This window comes from Centropristis striata, chromosome 8 (assembly GCF_030273125.1).
Source record: "Centropristis striata isolate RG_2023a ecotype Rhode Island chromosome 8, C.striata_1.0, whole genome shotgun sequence".
NCBI classification, from domain to species: Eukaryota; Metazoa; Chordata; class Actinopteri; order Perciformes; family Serranidae; genus Centropristis; species Centropristis striata.
Window position 1 is genome coordinate 27,274,623 of NC_081524.1, and position 16,258 is coordinate 27,290,880.

The 16,258-nt window shown below is 40.7% G+C and overlaps 1 protein-coding gene across 1 annotated transcript in view; it reads right to left on the minus strand.

The window, feature by feature from the left end:
• LOC131975856 (low-density lipoprotein receptor class A domain-containing protein 4-like) overlaps nt 1–16,258 on the minus strand; it is a 137,216-nt gene that overhangs the window by 101,390 nt on the left and 19,568 nt on the right. Inside the window, exon 2 of the mRNA XM_059338649.1 lies at nt 9,024–9,164. Within this exon, the coding sequence (XP_059194632.1) occupies nt 9,024–9,164 (141 nt within the window). The remainder of the gene's footprint in view (nt 1–9,023; nt 9,165–16,258) is intronic.

Genomic DNA, 16,258 nt, shown 5'->3' on the forward strand with positions numbered 1-16,258 from the left:
TGTGACATGTAACATGTATGTCTGTCTTTCTATCTCACTATCATTAGAAGTTCTCATGAATCCTATGTATTATAGTTCAAATAAAAGACACCTTTTAGCCAACAACAAATAATACAATCAGTTTTTCACAGTCAAAAATATTAAATGGAAATACATGCAGAGCTTAGCCTTAACCCTTAATAGGGCACTCATTGAAATACTTGCAAATTCCAAATTTCAACCCTAGAGAATATTGGAGGATATTACATACGGCCAGAATGTGTAAAAAAAAACATACGGACCCGGGGGAAGAGGGTAATATTTCGAGGAAAAAAGTTTACGAGATTAAAGTGTACAAGATTTTTCCCCCACTTTTGTCTCGTAAATCTGCAACTTTTTTCGAGCAGATTTGCCACTTAAAATCTCGTAAATCTTGAATCAAGGGTTAATGCCCAATTAGGTGACCATTTTCAGGAATCAATGGACAATAAGGAAGCTGTTTTTGCTAACTTGACTAAGGAAAAAATAAGACAATTACAGTTTTTCTCTGTCACTTTGGTACATTTCTCAAATAATCCTAAACATTTGTAAAACAGTTACAATTCATGAAAACAGCAAAACACAGTGGATTACCAAGATCCTTAGTTTATCTGTCGAAGGTAAATATTTACATCAATGAATTTGTCAGTGCCAGAGGAATGAAAAGTGCTCTGACAAGTGTCACTGTCTGCAAACAAGATAGTCAAAATGATTAGTCATGTTGGCCATATAACACTATTTTGTGTTCGTTTCGAAGTTTTGATGACAGTGATTGAACATGCACGAGGCTTCCCTTTCTCTGTGTGCTATACATCAGTTTCAACAGTACAAAGTTACACATTACTGTGGGCGGGAGTTTGATTGCAAGACATTGGCCAGGAATCAAATGTATGCCTTCATTGCTTGTACTGTAATTTGTTGACAACAAATCATTGCACAAAGGAAAAAAATAGAACATTAAAAATGTAAACACCCCTTAGGTAGAACGGGTCATGCAGCACTGTTTTGGGAATTACGGTGCATTCTTTCTGTCAGCTATTTTAGATTCTATGTTGATAAATTGTTCTCAGGTGAAACTTTTACTAAAGATTAGAATGTGTGAAGCTTTAGATCAACCAATGCAATCTAATAGAAATGTACATAAAATATACCTGACTATGCTGGCCCTGAGAGCTCACAACATTGCAACTTAAGAAAACACATGCAAATACACAAAACACAAGCAAATTAAGAAAACATTTTCATCAATCTGACAACACAAGCGCAGCATTTAGATGTTGTGGTCTTTGCAGCGCTTTTTGTTATGTGTTATCAAATTGATGAAAATGTTTTCTTAATTTGCTTGTGTTTTGTGTATTTGCATGTGTTTTCTTAAGTTGCAGTGCTGTGAGCTCTCAGGGCAACCGTATCTAACAAATCATGACAACATTTTCAATCATTTTGCATGCAATGACTTGTGCAATAGACTAATGCCTCAATGTTTTTTTGGGGTAAGACTATTCTACAAACATTTTGTATGACATGATCAATTGATAATGTAACAAACAATAAAATAAGTTGTACGGAACCATTTGCTTAAATGCGTCAAAGCGTTTTATTAAAAAAATGCAAAGATGTGCACAAGTGACTAGATGATGTGGAGGTTGAACTAGTAGTTTTGATCATTTTAATTCTGATCTGAGAAATGTACCAAAGCAACTGAGCAACTTTATGAAAGTGTATGCAAGTTTTTCCACAAGCCACAACAAAACAATCAACAATCACTATTTTACAAGTTTTCAATTTTGAAATGAATCCATATGTTAAAAAAAATGCACATTGAATGGGTTTATTATGCTCACAACCATTGTTTTTCCATACTGTTTGGATGTACAGTTCTGCCTTCACACTACATATTGAAACCTTTGTCCATAACAGTACCACTAGAGTCAGTTCCATATATGTAAGATAACAATTCTTTGTCTCCCTTATAAAATCTGCAAATTGAAGATGTTTCAAGACTGTCTATATTTCCCTGGCTTGCCTGTTGTCTAGGGGTTACTACCATCTAACTGCAGTAAAGACCAGTTTATCATCCATTCCTCCACCATCGATGCCTAAACCCTAACCATTCAATTAGCAGCATCCTGCAGCTACATTCATTTGCTGCCTAATTGACCTCTGAGTCACAGTGGAGATCAAGTCCTGGTAATGACAACAGCTGCACCGAGTGAGACTCCAACGTGTTGACACCATAATTACACAGCACGTCACCCAAAATGGGCTTTAGGGTCCAAACTGAGTGGAAAGGAAGATAAGGAGGCACAAGAAGGAGACAGGGAATGAGAGAAAAAGAAACAAATGAGGGAACAAAAGAGGAGGACAGGGAGGACGGAAAAAGGATGAGAGAAAGCAGCTTACAAGAGGCCATTTTAGCTATTTTAAGTCTTGGACAAAAATGCTTGTAATTTTTTTTTTATCCTCCATAATCTTAGTGCTTTTAGTCCATGAAATGTCATTATCAACTAGATCTCCACCAATAACTACTCATATGAGCACTTGTCAAAAGTGGCTCCCAGTACAGAGTGGAGCATGCACGTCATTGTACATACACATGCAGTTTGCTGTTGTAAAAAAGGCTGCAATTTCTGTAAATTTATGTTTATGAAAGTTGTGCTAAAAGTCGTTAACTTTTTTATTTTTTTACAAGGGACAAAAACCCTGTTCTCCTGGGTGAAAGTCTGCTGTTTGTTTTTAACCCATGAAAAACAGGTTGCATGATTAAGAATGCAGCTTTGCAGTTAATCTGAGTCCTCCTGACTGTGCTCATTAGTGATTCGCACTCACCTGGCTCTTAGGACAGCCAGCACTCACCACCCAACATACAAAAATACGGGCTGTGCCGAAACCCAACCAGATTCGCAAACTGCAAACCTTATACATCATAGTAGCATGCTTATCAGGACTGAACAGGACCCAGTGCTGTGGAGCAGTGTAAACTGTGTGTGTGTGTGTGTGTGTGTGTGTGTGTGCGTGTGTGTGTGTGTGTGTGTATGTGCGTGTGTTTGAGAGAGAGTGAGTGAAAGGGGGTGAGAGAGAGAGGGGGGGAAAAGACAAGGTGGAAGGTGATGAAAATAAAGAGATATTTTGGTAAAGTTTTCATTTTTTAAAACTACATTTTAGTCCTTTGTCATCAAAGATATTGCATATTGATATTGTCACAGTTATCGTTGTAATGACAGCAGCGCCCTGTCGTCATCGTCTCATCTTTGTACAGGATAAAGAAACGTTGACGAACATGTTTTGTCATGATGTTGGAAAACAAAATGAACCATCAACCATGAGATTAAGCTTAGTGATGAAAAGCAGGGAGGAAATAGAGACAGTTAGAGCCCCAGGTAAGGAAAAAAGCTTCAAACATGAATGCAGAATGCTTTTCAGATTATTTTAAACCTGGATAAGAACAGATCAAGTCAAGATAATATGATTCTGTGATCTTTGTAGCCAACATTATGACAGAACTGATCACTGGGCTGAATCTAATAATAAGACTTGATTAATAGTTCCAGCTTTAACCACTGCATACGTCTATATAAATAAAGTTGAGTCAAGCTGAGTATGACAAAGTTTAGGGCCAACACAGCAGTGACCTTAGAATCTTCTTGGATTTTCTCTCTCAGGAATAGTGAGAAAAAGCAACTGTATTGCATCATAAAAAAGTGTTGAGGCTATCGGTGGTACACAACAGGCCTGTCTCGGGCACTCAGACAGTCTGGAGTGGAGTAGTCAATAATGAGCCTTCACAGAGTTAGGATTTCCAACACAAACAGAATCAATCAGCGAGCCTGGAGGCTCACTAGATGCTATTGAAGTGTCGTTCACACTGGACTGGAATCAATGGTTAAGCTAGAGTTGACTATCGATCCGAGCCGTCCTCTGGTCTCCTTCCCTGTCCCCTTCTCACACTTCAGCGGAGCCTAACAAGGTAAGAAAGCCAAGACAAGCCTGCCTAAACTCTAACCGTAGCATATAGCATTCACCCCTTGATCTATAATGAAAGATCCACTGAAAAGCACACATTCTTCCTTTAAATGCTTTTTCACAGCCACTACTTTTTCAAACATCACTTCAACATGCACTTCCCTGCAATTTGAAGAGTGACAGGTATTGTAGCAGGAGTCCTGCTTTGATAAACTTCATATTCGCTACCATGGTGCTTCACCACCTGTGGTGGAGTTTTTGTTAAAACCATGCAGTACTACTGTTTTTCTCAATCCCTTTGGCACATTTCTCAGATGAGAAAAAAAATTCTCAAAAACACTTGTTCAACCTCTATATCATCTCATCAGTTGTGCACATCATAAAAGCAATTTCTCATTCTTTTGAAGCAATCCTCATTTGTTCCTCATTTGTTCTCTAATAACAATTCAATATTCTTTCCTCACTCATTGACTTATCATTAGCTACTCTATTAGCTAACTAATGATTCACAAGCAGTTCTTCATTCGTTTCTCATTTATTATCTATTAACTTCTCAAAATATGCACTTATTGTAAAGTGTTACTGTTTGGCCATACCTTCTTTGGTTTCTAATTTAGCATAGAGATGAATGTCTACTGCTATGGTTTTTGATAATATGTAAACAAGTGAGTTCTTGGCCTTGTTCGCTGGCTGGTCAAGGCTGGAAAACATACATTTTTGATGCCGTAATCTTTTAAGTTTAGCCAGAGTCTGTGTCGGCTAGCACTGCAAATTTAGAACAATACTTTTACTCATTTCTGCTGATCAACAGCCGCTGTGGCTACATGTGACAGTTAGGGGATCATGTTGCCACAAATGGAGAACAGCCAGAAAGGCACTAAGTGTGAGTCATAATACAATAATATTTACAATAATATTTGCTTTAGCTTTGCCACCACTAGCCCTCATAAGTTACCAGTCCTACTGCGTTATTATGGATCCCCATGCAGTCCTGCAACACTAGGAACTGCAGCATTCACAAGAAGTTGTTTATTAACCGTAATTAAACCGACATGAGACCTTGCGTAATTATAAGTTAACCCTAACCCTAAAGTGACCATTACCTGTTAGACGTTAGTTTAGCGAACTAACCAACCATTTTATCATTTTCCCACCAATCTACACTAAATTGAACAAAACATATGTTTCTCTGCCACACAACAGGGTGTCGAACTCATGATCATAACCTGAGCTAAACAGCCAGTTGAGGATACATTCCTCCATAAGCTATTTCATGTTAATATTTAGCCCCAAGTACATAAAGCCAAAAGGATGTAAGACATGGCCCTGACCAATCATTGCGTTGCAGGCTGTGTCTTGTTTGGAACTGCAGTGGAAGCCATAATAACATGGTTGTACCATATCAAGGCTGTAGCAGGAAAACCTCTGAGTGTATTGCAGTGTTATTTATGTCTTATAATGAGAAAAGGAACATAATTGTTTCAGTCAGTCTCTCTCTAAAACAAGCGTTAATGGTCAAAAATGCTAGATGATGCTAACTGTGCTCCCATCTGAACTAACGTGGACCTTTCTCTCACCAGTTTTCCAGGAAGAACACAGATGTGGCATGTTCATAACATTAATAACGACTGCATTGCATTTAGGGAAGCCAGTTTCACAGCCCTAAAGAGGGAGGGGGGATTCAGTGTGTCAGGCTGCAGAGTGTCTAGACAGTATTCATGATCCATCTGTCTGCCACTGCCACGGCAACAGCCAGCGGCTACAACAAGATGGCAAACTCCATTACCACAGAACCCCCCAACCCCCCCTACCCCTCTCTCTGTCCACCTCCATATCTTTGTCTGGTCCTCTGTCTCACTTCCCTCCCTCTATAGTCTGTTTGCACTATTTTCAGTCCCCTTCCGCTTCTTTGGCAATCTCTACCTTTCTTTTTCATTTTCTCCTTCCTTCTCTCCATCCACCCATCCCTCTTTTTCTCCCTACCTCCATCATTGTGTCTCAGCCATCACCAGAAATTGTGCACCGGCTCAGAAAATTACAATCATACCGCTTTCCCATAATGCCAGCTGCAGACACTTACATTAACATTCACTCTAGACAGCTAAATATTTTAAGTACCTGGTTCAGGATCCTATCCAAAAAAACTAAAGGTTGTTCTGAGTGCCTTTTTGAGAAAGAGAAGGGCAGGCGGGAAGAGAAAAAAAAAGTGAGATAAATTTACAAAACAACAAGGTTGGCAGGTTTGAGAGGTGAATTTAAGGTAGGGAGGTGAGGGAGTGAATGGGGGTGGGGTGGTGGTGGGGGGGTACGTATGGAACCTGCCAGACACACATGCACACACACACACACACACACACACGCTCTCACACACACACACACACACACACACACACACACACACACAGCCAAGGATGAAAGTGCTGCTGTAAAAAGTTTTTCCTTTCCTCCTAAAAGTTGTTGAAAGAGAATACTGCAGCACATCAAAGTGGCCTGGCAGACAGCCATCGGAGCCCATTGGTGTCCTTCACCCTCTCTCTCTTTCTGTCTCTCCCTCCATCTCTCCCTCTCTCTCTCTCTCTCTCTCTCTCCCTCTCTCTCTCTCTCTCTGTTTCCATTGATCGTGACGAGTCGAGGAACACTCTCATCTCATTCCCTGGACAGTGTTGCTCAGCAGGCGGTAGAAGGACGTGGTTTGTGAAGGGGAGGGTGGGATACTGAAAGCCGAAAAAAAGATTCAAAGAAAACTGTGCGGAAATGGAAAGGTGGAAAAACGTATGAGGAAGAGTTTTTAGGTGAATATGAAAAACATCCTGTTCTGCTCCGATAGGAGTCCGAGGGCAACTTATACTACTGTATAAGGCTCTAAAAAAATGTTAATATTCAATGGTTTTACTCACGGAATTTTGCATCCAGAATTTGGATAAGATGGGCGCGCAGTGTGTGACAAATTATTTCAAGATATATCATGGACGTAGGATAAATAGAAGGTGTCCATGTTAGCTTTGAATTTACATTCCACAAAATACTACAATCTAAAGCTCTTCTGTAACACCAATGATACTCTTTTAATGGTGTTATTCATAAATTGTTTTTGATCTGCCACCTAAGTTTAGACAACTAAATATATGTAGTCTTGGTTGAAAGAAACCAATGTGACTGTTGCTAGGAGACAGGATACAAACTATGAACAGTGTTGGGGGTAAGAGTTAAGGTACACAGATTACAATTTTGTTGTAACTGAAGCATAGGGACATTAAGCTTAGCTTAGCTGTAACTGAAATGTTAAAATTATTATTTGTTAAAAAACTTTGCAGAAGAGCTGTTCAACGAACATTTAAGGCTCACTTCCTCTATTGAACTGCAGGACAAGAGGGCACATCCTGCCCTCATACTGAGCAAGACTCACTTCATCTATTTGGCTATAGGTTAGGAGAGCACATTGTGCCCTCTTACTGAACCTTTCCTGAAAACCGGTTAGAACTAGATCAGGGTGCAATTTCAGTAAGAAACATACATACAAAACAGCATAGTCCTCACAAAAGGGAACTAAGAAAGGGAAGGTGTCTAGTTTTGAAATTAAATATCACGAGGTGTCCAGTATCGGGTGGCTACTGCGTCAACATCCAAAACTGACCAATTGTGACCAAGCCCAACCTACTGTCGGGGTGGGGCCCACAGCCGGAAGAAAACTGTGAATGCAGGAACTTTTTTTTAAATGGTAAACTGTACTCAGTTGTTTTGAGTCTTTTGTAAAAATCAAGTCTAGAACAAAAGAACCGGGGCTGAGTGCGGGAGACTTTAAGAGCCCCAGCTCTAACATAACGAAATGTGTTACTTTATCTTACCAAGTAATTAGTTAGTCGTTACTATGTCAAGGCCATTTTCATTCATTTCGTTCATTAATTTTTGGTTTGTTGCCTCGTGCTCGTGCGCTGGGATAGATGGGAAGCCTCTCCTCGCTCACTGCGGTTGACTGGGTGGCTGCTTGGCTCGTGACTATGCTTCCTTTGGACAGCTGCTGCACTAGGTCGGCCCGCGTCGGCTATAGGGAGCCGCACTTCTAATTCAGTAAGCCCCGCCTCCAACACAACTAATACGCTCCACATATTACATGTAACATTTTTAATAAAGGAGGCCAAGGAGAAGCTAAACATTTCATACCCTGCATAGAAGGTTTTGCTGGGTTAAAGTAACCCCAGCCTTCATTTCTGACTGGATATACTCCAAAACAGATATGCACGTTTGAATGGTGACACATAGATTTCAGGTGGCATGAGGATAGTCCACGTGGACCCTTGCAGACAGGGGCAGATGAAGAAATTCCCATGAGACGCAACATCAGTCCAGTGGCGTCATTAAACCTTGACATCCAAGGCTACAGCCACTGAGTGAAACATCCAGGTACTCATATTGCACTGCATTTTTCCATACTTCATCTCTTTTAACACTAGTTCTCCTGCTCCGGTAGTGTCATCTCTGTTCAACAGTTCTTCTCCTTCATTCTGCCACTCACTCCTCTCACGCATGCTTATTCATATTTTATTGCTGTCACATCAGGCACTATCAAGTTGATAACAGGTGTTCTGACTTTCTGTCAAGACTCAATCACATATCATCTGTATAATAATCTCAAATTGTATGTTATTATATTATTCAATCACTGAGCTTATCTGGCTGGTTGGAGCTTGTTTAGTCCAGGAAGCACCACTGTATCAGTCATAATCACTACTCAAGCCTTTATTTGTTCAGTCATCACAAAATCAGACCTATATAACATGTTGGTCTTTGATCCTTAAAAACTCATGATACTCCATGGACAGCTGGTCTGCACTACCACACACAAAAAGACCCCAGGTTGCCCCTCAGCATCCACATGTGTGGATGTGGATCGGCATGTGCCCACTGGGGCTTGACAAAGAGACCTCAGGGAGCAGAGAGGACAGAGATGACAGAAAGAGGAGAATCAGTGAGGAAAGAAATGTGAGTCTCTATCTGTCTGTTACAGTAAAAGGAGGCAAAGAGGTAGAGCACCCTGCAGCACTTACAGTTGAAGATGCCTGGTGGAGGGTGCTGGGTGACCACTGGGCAGTTCTCCTCATCGCTGTTGTCCCCACAGTTATTCAGCTGGTTGCAAATCAGCGAGCCCAGACGCAAGCAATTCCCATTGGTGCAGTGGAACTTGCACTCTGTACAGCCAGGGAAGGGAAGGTAGCAGGACAAGCAAAAAGAGAAGAAACATTACTTAGCAACTATTTCAAACATTCAGTTACCTGAATAGAGTTGCTTTTGCTTATTCAAGGTCCATAAGACTAAATAGCTTTTAAGAAATGATACCATTGATTGATCTGCTCCTCTTTCTGTTGCTGAAACACTGGGAAGAAGTAGAATGCTGTTGCAAAAAGTTGTGAAGCCTTTAAAAACAAATAACCAATAAGGCAGTCACACTCTAAAACATATAAAAGCACCGATAAACAGTATTGACAACAAAATGCTTAAATACTGTGCTCTCGTGCACTTTTCCCTGTTACCTAAACCCCAGCATCTGCAGGGTCATGCTATATAGTTTAGTTCTAGTACCTATAAGCTAAAGCACAAAGCAGAGGTAATGTGTTGAGTTCAAACAGAAACAAGGTGAGACAAAAAGAGGTTTCTTATTCCAAACAATAAAGGGGCTTGCACAGGGTCCACTCTAATGCATAATGTGGTTTTACATCTATCTTACTCTAGAAAAGCGCTATACAAGTGCAGTCCATTTACCGTTTTTGTGAAGTATGGATTATTTCGTCTTTGCGACCACTCAGAGTGATCTACACTACAGACAGCGCTCATTCACACACAGAGGCAGAGGCTACCCTAAATAGTCATTCATTGGGAGTAATTTGGGGTTCTGCATCTTGCCCAAGGATATTTCAACATGTCAGTGGCCATGATCAGGGATCGATTCACCAAACTTTTTATCGGTGGGCGACCAATCTACCAACTGAGCCATAGCTGCAGACTGACACTAGCGATTAGCACCATAAACTCATCTGTAAAATGTGAGAAGTAGGGTTATTTCTCCAAAACTCATAAACTCCTACACCATTAGGCTTCTTTTTTCAGCTAGTGGAGTCGTTAAGGGCACTTGATGATGCTTGCGGCTCAAGACTGCCCTCATTAGTGTATGTTACATTTTTACATTTAACTGGAAATAAAAACATTAATTTAACCATTTATTTAACTTGAAAAACATGCAAAAAAGGCAAAAGTACTTTTTTCTGCCCCAAGTAGGGCCTGCATGGTTCCTTTCAGGTTAAACCAAGGACAAAACGTTCACTAAGCACTCTCCAGCTCATTAAGTGTATTGCAGTGAGTGCAGGGATTATGTGAAGGCATATTTTTATTGTCCCTGTTTCCCCATGGGTACCACAACTTCCAGGTGGTTTAGCAAGCAGCAGGCTCTCACAGCTCCCTCTGTCAACTGGATGGCTGGCGTAGACTGATCCTAAAAACCTGGCATTTATCCACACTGCTAAACACCTTAATACTTGTCAAGCCAGGTGGGAGTATTCTTTGGTCAATTACATTTCAAACTTCATAGGCCCAGCACCAGGAATGCTAAACTAGATGCCTTGTCCCATCAGCATGGAAAAGAGTGAGACTAGCTCCCTGACACCATGGTCTCAGCTACATATGTCATCTCTCCTGTCACTTGGAAGATATAAGGAGAAGTGCCAGTTTACTGGGCCCTTCAGATTGCCTGTTTGTCAAATTTGATTAAGTCTCAAGGGATAAATGGGCAAATTCATCTAATCTAACCTGTCATTCTGGTGTATCCTGTACTCTGTCCTCTATTCTGGCCTTTCTCTGTAGACTTTTGGTGGGCAGACACCAAGTCCTGTGTCTATACTTGTCCTGTTTGTGCCCTGAGTAAGACTGTCCAAACAGCCGGGTATTGGTCTTGTGTTTCCTAGCCATACCCCATTGTTCATGGTCATATCTGTTATATATCCTGCTGACGGAGGAGAGGTTTTTTGGGTCCACCGTCCTCCCTGTATTACTGTTTTGGATCATGGTCCCCAGCCTTTTGCTCCACCCTGGAAGACCCATCTTTCCTCTGAGCTCTGTCCCTATACTGCCAAGCTGAAAAAGCCAACTAAAACCTTGAGACTATCCCTAACTGCCTTAAGTCTGCAAAGCAATCCATCTGGTCCTCCCCTGACAGGCACTTTTTCAATGCTTGTATGGTGACCAGGCTCATCAGCTCCCAACCACATCCGTTGGTGCCAAAAGAGCTAGCACCAAGCTCATTCTACCCTGTCAAGACCGTCTGGCTAGTATCAGCCTCAAAGCAACCGCCCTTGCATCACCACACCAAATTACACCATTGTAGATAAGGTATAGTTTTCTCCTCAGAATCTGCTTTTTAAAATGTCTCTAAGAAGCTGTCACCTACATTTGGACCCCTTGAAATGGAGAGGATTATCAATCCTGCAGTTATCCACCTGAAACCCTTGTCCCTTGATTCCTCCAACTCCTTCTCCTTCACCCCCTTTCATTTTTGACAACCACACTTTCACCATCTGTCATCTCCAAGTTGCAAGCTTGCGTCAGCTAACCTGGGGCCAAATAGATTGCAAGTACAAAAAAGGTGTACACAATGCACATAGAGGGGTTAACATGGGCCCTTCAGCATAAGTTTATTAGCGGTTTAAACTGAATGGGATACAGAATCTGGACTCATCAACCATTATCATTTCTTGAGGTCCAATTAAATTGGACCAAAGAATTCTCAGTAGGTTATTGGATACAACATACTCAGTTTCACACTGAAACAAAGGCTATAGGCGTATAGGTGTTATTCGATGATTTTTACAAGACTTTTACTCATTTGACTTTTCAAAATATATCGTTTTTATGTTGCAAATAAGGTCAACTGAAGTATTATTATTATTATTATTATTATTATTATTATTATTATTATTATACTGATCTTCGCTGATAGCTGGGAGATATCCATGTGGTTCTACATTCTACAGTGATAAGGGGGGGCCCCATTTTGGGTGTCTGCTGAAGTGACCAAATATGGTTCTTTGCCCAATAAAGGTTTAACCACGTCTGTTCACACCTGGCATTAAAGTGTGTTTTCACTCGCATCTTGAGTGACAACTTGCAATCGGATCTCACTTCCTCGCTCTATATTCAAATAAACACGGAGTAACCACATGGCAAAAACAGCGGTCAGAGAAACATACAGTAATGTCGCTTGTAAAACCCTACATAAAATAATGATAAAAAGACTGCACTTGCATAGCGCTTTGCTAGTCATAGCGACCACTCATATCACTTTTACATAATAGATCATCATTCACACACACATTCATACACTGGTGGCTAAGGCTGCCCAACAAGGTGCCAGGATCACCAGATTACCAATCACACACTCATGCACCATAGCAATAGCAATTTCCAACAGCAGCTGGCAGAACTACCTGGGCCTCCAGAGTGCTTGCCTGTTGGTCTATTTACATGAGGAGCTCAGTGAGACCCCGTGGATCACAGTGGGATGCCAGTTCAGCAGGCAGTCCTTTTTTTTAACAATGTGGTCAAAAGCGACCTGTACCACCTATGAATGTAGCCTGAACAATCGCACCATCAATTTGTCTTGGGTGTGTTCCACATTCCATGCATTTTTATACCAAATGTGCTATGATCTTGTAAAATGGTGTCTAATAATGTAAAAATGCCTATTTTCTTCTACTTAGAGTACAATTTGGTATATTAGTGTCTTAAGTATACTTTATTTTGGGTCTAATAAAGCAATATATGTGGTTCCTAATACAGCATAATTTGATGTATGGTGCCCAATTTACAGTCCAATAAAAGGACTAGTTTTTGTGTGGCTTAATTTGTCTTAAGTGTAGTGTAATGGGTGAAATATATTAAAAAAAAGGTACAACCCTTATTTCCCTGATTAATAAGGAGCAAGTTTGGGTAGAATAAACATCTGTTTCCATTAACTTTCCAGAACAACATATTCAGATTTGGGTACAACACAACTGCTCATACAACAACACGCACACACACACACACACACACACACACACACACACACACACCAACAAACACCTTGCAGGCCCGTTCCTAGAGCGAGTCCTTCCGATTTGCTCGGTTGGCAGTGAGTGACCCAATGACACTGCACATTTTCTCCTCTTCCTCCCATAACAAGAACAGCTTGTTCTGCTCTTGTCTAGACGGGGGGAAAAAGGCAGGAACAGAGATCCGATTCAAAGAACAAACCAGCATGACGAGCCCTCTCCCCTTCTTCTGAGTGGCAATTAGTGAAGCCTCAGTGACTTACCCAGCCTCTCCTCTTCTCACTCTGTCTTTCATTTGATCTCATCTATTACTCTGATAGCTTCTCTCTGCCTCCTCTTTTGGTCTCATCTCCTTTTCTGCCTTTTCTTCCCTCTCCAGCTCTATGGTTGTTATTACTCTACCATCTTGTCTTCTTCCCCCGGTCCATCCTCTCACTTTGTGTCTTTGCTTTTAGTCTCCTATCTTTTGGACAACCTCTGTCTCCTCTGCTGTTCTTCTTTTTCTTCCTCTCTAGCAACACTCTCATTCAGCTGTCACATGAATTTGAAGCAAAGTTTTGAAATGTCGGAAAATTCAAGGCAACAGTAAACCTGTCTTCTCCTAGTGAATTATGCATGCTGTGTGTGTGTGTCTGTGTTACAAACACAGGTTAATTAGTGTGATTTAAAAATGCCAGACAGAGTGGTGAGATAATTGATTCCTCAAAGTTTTGCCAAGATCTGATCAGCCGTTACTTAAATGTAAAAGATGAAGAAATGAGCAGGAACCAGACAAAAGCACGCATAAGAACACAATTCAACAAGAGCAGGTCTACTGAGTATGTCAGCATAAACGACATTATATGGGGGGTTACAGTAAACGAATATTTTACAGACAGAAATGTCAGTCCTTAGAAAGAAGCATTCCTACTGCCATTAAACCCTTTTTCTTTAGAAAAATATAAAAGCTTGATGGTAAAAAACCTCAGACAACCTTTCATCCTTTCAACTTAACTCAATATATATTCATAAAAAGGCACAATACAATCATCTTACAGGATGCACATTACAAGCAATACAGATCAAAGGGCTTTACAAACATACAGAAGCAAAATTGTAAGAAAAAAAACTATGAAAAGAAATATACCAGATTAAAACTGTAGATGGATGCTTTAAAAATATGTATATCCAAAATGATATATTAATGGTGTATTAATCATGGCAATCATTGGTGAACAAGAGTGATCCTTGATTGGAAGCATTGTTGCCAACTATTTCCAATGGACAGCAGCTAAAGCTCAATCTGAGCTCGATAAATCATATATTTATGACCTCATCAAGCAACTCACCACATATAGACTTTTTCGACCAACGTGAACCTATATAGTTCATTTCCTAGGCTGGTGCTGGTGCTGGTTCGCAGGTTGGTTCAACATTTAAGACCAGCGTTGGTGTGAGGAAGTGGTTCGAGATTAGGCACCGGCTCTGAACCGGCCCTGGGACTGCCTTGGTTGATAAGGGATGATACAAGCTCAAAACTTGACTGACTCTAACTGATTGAAATTATTGTATATTAAAGCTGCCTATCTACTCACCAATGTGAATTTAAATACTACTTTCAAAAGTAGTGGTTAAATTTTATGTAGGCTGTCAGTGTAATCTCTGTTTATGAAGCTTTCACACTCTATACAACGAAGAGGAATACCATCACTATTATATGAAATATAAAGCTAGTCAAGTTACATAATTAAGGACGAAAACAGTGGAGATGGAGTTCCCCAGACAAACAATTGGAATCAGTGTTGGTTTGTCTGGCTTGTGATTGGTTGACAGAACGTGCTGCTCCTCACCTCCTGAACACAGTCAGTCTAGGGAGCCACAGTCACATGACAGCACATTCACTCCGAATATTAACCACTCTTTTCAAAGGAGAGTAGTTAAGGTTTGCCCCAAAATCCCTAGATTTGTCTTTCTTTCTTTTTTTAAGTCACAAAATCTAGCAAGTTTGCAATCATGATTCAGAAAGAGAGTAAATGAAGAGGAGGTAACTATGCTGGATCCTGAGGAAAGAGTAAAAATGACCACATTCAAACCAAAGTGGTCTTACCTCTGTATTATAACATGAGTGGAGAATTACGGGACGTATGATATTGACTTTCAGCTGGCTCATTCTCTGCAGAACTAACGTCTCCCATCAAAGGTCTCAAAAGGGAATCTTTCTTTTAGAAGAAGTGATTGCTGAGAGACAGAGGGAGGGCTTTTTTGTTATTGCTATTTCCTGTTACTTTCAACTGCTGCACTGTTCTCAAACAGGGAGAAGCCAAATCCCACAGTGGGGAGGAAAAGTGCTCATGCAGACTCAGACAGAAAATGTGTGATGTGAATTGCACTTTGACGTCTGTGTGTGTGTGTGTGTGTGTGTGTGTGTGCCTGTGATATAACAAAGTGTTGTAGTTGTCGCTTGCCAGTGACAGACTGGGGGCCGGTTACTTTTTTTTGGCAGTGTGTTTAGCAGTGTGTGTGTTTTTCTCAGTGTGTTTCTGGATATATGGCTACCAAAGTATCCTTGGGCATTTGATTGGTTGTGTGTGTTCCTATTTGCGTGTGTGTGTGTGAGTAACTGAGAGTCAGTGGGCTGCTTTTGCTGCAATCACAGCTCAGCATTCTAACACATAAAAAAAGAGGCTGTTTATAGTGTAATATGTTGAGGCACAGTGCTGAGCAGCACAGTCTATATGAAGGAAAGGACTATTACATGGTACCCTGCATGACCAAGTCAGTCTAGTTTACCATCACAGCACTAAACTATTAATACTGAATCATGTTATTGCTCCAGTGAAGTGCTGACATCACTGTGTTGGCCTGAAAACTAAAAAGTGATATTTGTGGTGGCAAAAATAGTGCTATAGTCATTACTTTTGCTGTGTAATGGAATTGCACTTTATACTGCATAAACATCATACAGACAAATGAGACACATTAACAGAAATTAAATTAAATTTACAATTCTTCCACCGACATGTGTGACCTGGGTATTAACACCTCCCTCTGCAACTTGGTTCTGGACTTCCTCACCAACAGGATGAGTGTGTCTCCAGCTTCAAGTTCCTGGGTGTCCACATCTCTGAGGATCTCTCCTGGACTCTAAACACCTCCACCCTGGTCAAGAAGGCTCACCCTTGTCTGTTCTTCCTGAGGAGACTGAAGAAGGCCCATCTGTCTCC